The sequence below is a fragment of the Galeopterus variegatus genome, unplaced genomic scaffold (assembly GCF_000696425.1).
Source record: "Galeopterus variegatus unplaced genomic scaffold, G_variegatus-3.0.2 Scaffold7001, whole genome shotgun sequence".
NCBI lineage: Eukaryota > Metazoa > Chordata > Mammalia > Dermoptera > Cynocephalidae > Galeopterus > Galeopterus variegatus.
The window spans coordinates 90,857-96,116 of record NW_007733112.1 but is presented as its reverse complement, the minus strand read 5'-3'; the positions used below and the strand labels follow the sequence as shown (position 1 = coordinate 96,116).

Genomic DNA, 5,260 nt, shown 5'->3' with positions numbered 1-5,260 from the left:
GTACTTGCTTATTTGTCATAGAACTTAAAAAATGTTATATAGTTGTTGTTTATTAAATCATTAAGTGAATGAATGCATAAAATAATGCACACGTGGAAGGACGGAGGCCTGTCTGTGAGTGCTATGTAAGACTCATTTCTCTTTAACACTGGATGGAATGAAGTGCGGATACTAATAGGGCTGGCTGTAAGCAAAATGTTAGGCTGTTTTGTTTGCTGGAGGTGCCTTTCACATGCACCCTTGTGAACTCCTTCTGCCCACTTTCAGTTTCCTTTTTAGCCTCATCAGATACCTCACTGCTCTCCAGCACCAAGTACCTATGGCCAGCATGGCATAGAGTTCATCTACCTTTGCTACTATATTGAGGATTCAGTTTTGAAGGGTCGCAGAAAGAGTACCACATTTGACTAGCTCATAAGGGAAATAGGTATAGAGGGTATTTCAATGAGTGCGTACTATTTGTCAACTTTGAGATCCTATTTACTGCACTGAAAGTGGTCCTTTGAGACCTATGAGATATATCTCCAGTAAGACTTCCTTAGGCTAAGGACATTCCCCTTTCCTTCATTCATCAAACGATTAAAAACTATTGTCACCCCTTCAAGAGGTATGTGCTTTGCTGTTTTTGATTGAAACACACAGGATTAATATAACGAAAAAGTGAATTTCTGTTTGGGGATGGGAATTGAAAGACTTGTGTTCAAGAGTCAGTTGTCAAGAATTAGCTATGTAACTTTAGGCAAAACCTTTGTTATCTGTGTAACTCTTTTTCCTAGTACGTAAAGTGAAGATAATTACTTGCCCTTTCTAACACCAAGATCATCCCAGTATTTAACCTATTATTGTTTATTTTACCTACTAGTCTGTTTTCTGAACATACCTATTTGAAGGCAGAAACTATGTTTTATTGGTTTGTATCACAATGACGGTATATTCAATCAAATGTCCACTGATCTAATGAATTAATGAAAATATTTGGAAAATTTCACAGTGCTAAATAATTGTAAGCTGTCTGAGGGAAGCAGGTAGAACTTAACCATATATGTTTTACTCTCCTTTGGACCTGGTAGTTCCTGCCTGTGGTTCCTAATGGCCCCAAGCAATCAGCACCAGTCCATACAGACAGGTTGGACAGTGCCTGGATGTTGACACATCTTACACTTTCATCCTTCTGGAAGTGTCCTCACTCCAAAGGTCTTCAGTTTCCTTTGGATCATCTGGCGTCCATTGTCATACATTGCTCCTCATGTATAGCCATGCTGATACTGTTGAACAATACCTGTAAAAAAACCAAAATTTTGAATATTCTGTAAGCACATTTTGTATGCATCCAAATGCTCCAGGTTTGCAATGTATTAACTCATTGTATCTTCACATTTCTATGAAATAGGTACTATCATCATCTCCATTTTGCATACAAGAGTTTTGAAGTCAAGTATTTTCCCCAAGGTCACTGTTAAAAGAATGGTGGAGCTGAGGTCCCAGCATGGGCTGTCTGGTTCAAGTTCAAGCTCTTAATCACTATACTCTACTACCTCTTGACTAATTGCTTCAGTAGCTGTATTTTTTATAATTCATTTTTCTTGGGAAAGTGTAACAAAAATTTTGAAGCTTACTTTGCTTAATCATGAAATACCTATCCTTACTTCTATAGCTCCTCATTTTAACTGGGGTTTATTTTGTGCACTTATATTGGTAATGAGAATTCTATAGTATTTATAAAATGTATTTAAAATATGGAATTTGGAAGAATGTTATCATTTGCCCATATAGTTAAGGGATTGTTATAACAAGTTTAAAAAAAAACAACAAAAAACAAAACAAAAAAACCCACCAGAATCTACTCAAAATTACACCCTAAAACTAAATGTTTTATTTAAAATATAGATAACCCTAAAATAAAGAGCTTGAGCCACGGGCCAGCCCAGATGATCAATAAATATGACCAGCAAATATGCCATTAACCTATGCTAGCACTTCCTTTTTTTAGTATTTAATGCTTAATATCTACTTATACCCAAAAAAAAAAGAGTTTTTTTTTTTTTTTTTTTTTTTTTTTTACCTTTAACTTAAACCAAGCCTACCTTGTTAATTATCTTGACATCAAAATGTTGACAATTATAAACTGTACGGCTTGCCATTCAATTATCTTGTAAAGTTGATGATTTTGTACATGTACAAATCATGGAAGATATCATGTGTTAAACAGCACCAAATTTTGGCAAATTAGTTATAAAACTTAAGTACTTTCATATGTAAGAGCAGAAAACTCAGAGTTATAATAAAATGTTAGAGTACTTCAGAACACTGGTTTTTCACACCTGTTCTATCAGCATACAAAAGCTGATGCAAAAACTATACATAAAGCATAGTTTGAATCGTCCTGGAGCTGCATTCTGAAGGGCTTGACAATACTAAAAAGGCAAAAACACTGTAACTCAAAGAGATACACAAGACTTCTTACTTCATCTATAAAAATAGTGAGAATGCCAATGTTTTATATGCTACAGGGATAGGGAGGGAAACCATCAGTGTAATAAATCTGATAACATGACTCACACTTCATTACAAGTGATTTTCCTAAATTCACGACTTTCACATTTGCCTGAACTAAAAACAAAAGAAAAAAAACTAAAAAAGTAACTTTCACTAGAAGTAGGCCAAGTCACATGGTCCCTGTAAAGGAGAGTTCAAATGAGAATGAGTGCACTTTTCTAGCTGGGAAATATTTTCCTTAATATAGTGAGTTTAAATAACTCATTGTGGTGCTGAATAAGCCCTTGGGTTAGGTTCAGAAACCTCCCCTATAAGCCTGTTTCATGAGAATTACACAAATATTTATAACGGAACATAAATGAAATATTTTCTTGGTTAAGCTTTTATAGTAAAGACAAAAATTTAAGGGCCGGCCCTGTGGCTCACTCGGGAGAGTGCGGTGCTGACAACACCAAGGCCACGGGTTCGGATCCTATATTGGGATGGCCGGTTTGCTCACTGGGTGAGCGTGGTGCTGACAACACCAAGTCAAGGGTTAAGATCCCCTTGCCGGTCATCTTTAAAAAAAAAAAAATTTAAAAAACCCATGTACTTCACTGTCTTGCAGTTCTTTTTCTTCTAGATGTACCCTCTGAATTTTTAAATGCTGTACAATTACATAAAATCCATGTTACTTAATGGATTCATGTGTTCATCAACTTTAGCACCCTATGAAAGTAAGAAGAGTAATGAGAACAGGGCTATTTAAACTGCTTCCTCATCTACCCCCCTTCATTAGCAGTACTGAAGTTTATTTAGAAGACAGTGAGGAAGTACCCTAGCCCAGAGGCACCTAGGAACAGAGGTAATTCAGTCAGAGACCGAGAAAATATGGCTATGGAGAAATATTAAAGTCATACTGGGAATTTATGGAGTAAATGAACCCTTCTCCCCTTCTCCCCAGTTTCTGACTTAGATAAGGAGTGAGGTATCAGGGATATGCATGGACCCTTCATAAACTGACATTTTCATCCGTGTTTATTTTTTCCCCGTGAAACAAAAGAAGTGGAAATACAAGTGCTTGGTACCACATGCTTTTGAGGCTTAAAAGCCCGTTAATAAGCACGCCGTATCAGTCGTGGGGGAGGGGAGCCGTCACTTTTCAAATAAACATCGCCAGAAGAATCTCCTCTCCTCGAAGGGAGAAAGAAGTCACTCTCCCTCCCCAGGAGCATGAGGGAAAAGGGAGACAGAAATAGTGTCCCCTACTTGCACGTGGGGTTTCCCTTTCTCCTCTGACCTCCCTACGCCTCTCCCACGCAGGTCAGGCCGCCTTAGGAGGTAGCTGGGAGAAAAGGCAAACGCTCAGTCCTCCATGGCAAAGTCTTTGGTCTTTTCCTCCTGGTCCCCTACTCTGTAGCGCAGCAGCACGCGCAGGCGACGGGGGTTGTCCTGGGAGGGCAGCAGCGTGATCTCTCCTGAAACGTCCGTGTCTTGCTCCACTTGCACCGGCTCGTTCAGATAGAGGAGCGCCTGCTTCCAGTGCGTGGCCGGGTGAAAAGGCGAGGTAGACAACACCAGCGGTTTCTCCGAGTCCCCTCCAGGGAAGGTCACTTGAAACCAGACGGCAAAGCCATGCATGGGCGCTGAGCCATAGCAGCTGCAGCGGAAGCGCCCGCCCACCCCAGCCTCTAGCTCCTGCTCCAGGCCCGCGCGGGCCAGCTCGAGCTGAGCAAAGCGCTGCGGCCGGGCCAGCACGTCCTCGCCGGACAGGCCTTGCACCACGATCTCCGAGTGGCCCATGAGGCAGCGCGTGGCGAAGCCCTCCAGGCAGCTCATGTCCACACCGTAGTGCTGCTTCACCTGGCTCCAGAAGCCTAGGCGCCATTCCAGCATCTGGTCGCTGATGGGGGCTACGAAGAGCTCGGCGGACGCCGGCAGGAGAAGACCGCCTTCCTTAAGCCACTTGGTACGCGCGTGGAGCACGGAGCTCAGCATGGACTCGTGCAGGAGTCCGTAGCCCATCCACTCGCTCACGATGGCATCCACCTGCTCCGGCAACTCCACCGTCTCCACCGGCCCCGGCAGGACGTGCACACGGTCCTCCAGCCCGTTGAGCCGCACCACCTCCCGGGCTTGTTGCCAGATGGCGCTGGCTTCCACCGCGTACACGCGCCGGGCCCCCGCCTGGGCACAGAAGATGCTCAGAATGCCGGTGCCCGCGCCCACATCCAGCACGGTCTTGCCACGCAGCGCTGCCCAGTTCCGCAGGATGCCCAGGCGGTAGGCATCAGTGCGCACGCGGTCCGCGATCATCTCCTCGTGGACCGACACATCCGAGTAGCACTCGTAGTACAGCTGGTCCCGCTCCCGCTTAGTCCTCCGGGGTGGCAGCAGGGCCGCCTCGCGCTCCCCGCCATCTTCCTTTTCGGTTTGCTCCCCTCCTTCCCCGCCGCCCCCCGACTCAAGCTTTCTTTTCTTGGGCTGCGACATCTTGGCCGCTCCTGCGGCTCCCGGCGGGCGTTGCGCGGCACGGCGCCGGCTCCAGGAAGCGGGGCCTTCTGGGACTTGTAGTGCGCGCTCGCACGTCCCACTTCCTGCGGGCTGCCACGCCGGCGCCTGCCTCGGGATGCCTCAGCCGCGCGGGCATCTATTGTCCTATATGTCTTGGCGTCCTTTTTCCCACCGACTGTGCCCGCATTCTGCGGTTCTTACAGTCTCCCTCATTCCCTTATCTACACATTTCTCCTTTGCTTTCTCTCCCTTCCTGAAGTAGGCACGCCCG

At 44.9% G+C, this 5,260-nt stretch overlaps 1 protein-coding gene across 2 annotated transcripts; it reads right to left on the bottom strand.

The window, feature by feature from the left end:
- Nucleotides 1-1,197: 1,197 nt before the first annotated feature.
- PRMT6 (protein arginine methyltransferase 6) lies at nucleotides 1,198-4,980 on the bottom strand. 2 transcript variants are annotated; one of them, XR_551927.1, is made up of 2 exons: nucleotides 3,776-4,980; nucleotides 1,198-1,279 (listed from the first exon to the last, which is right to left on the bottom strand). XR_551927.1 is itself a non-coding variant. In XM_008591528.1 (1 exon), exon 1 carries the CDS (start codon nucleotides 4,966-4,968, stop codon nucleotides 3,841-3,843), a length of 1,128 nt encoding a protein of 375 aa, XP_008589750.1. In that variant the 5' UTR covers nucleotides 4,969-4,980; the 3' UTR covers nucleotides 3,496-3,840. The 2 variants fall into 2 exon arrangements, 1 of the variants encoding a protein (XP_008589750.1); XM_008591528.1 differs by lacking the exon at nucleotides 1,198-1,279 and having other exon boundaries at nucleotides 3,496-4,980.
- Between the last annotated feature and the right edge of the window lie 280 nt (nucleotides 4,981-5,260).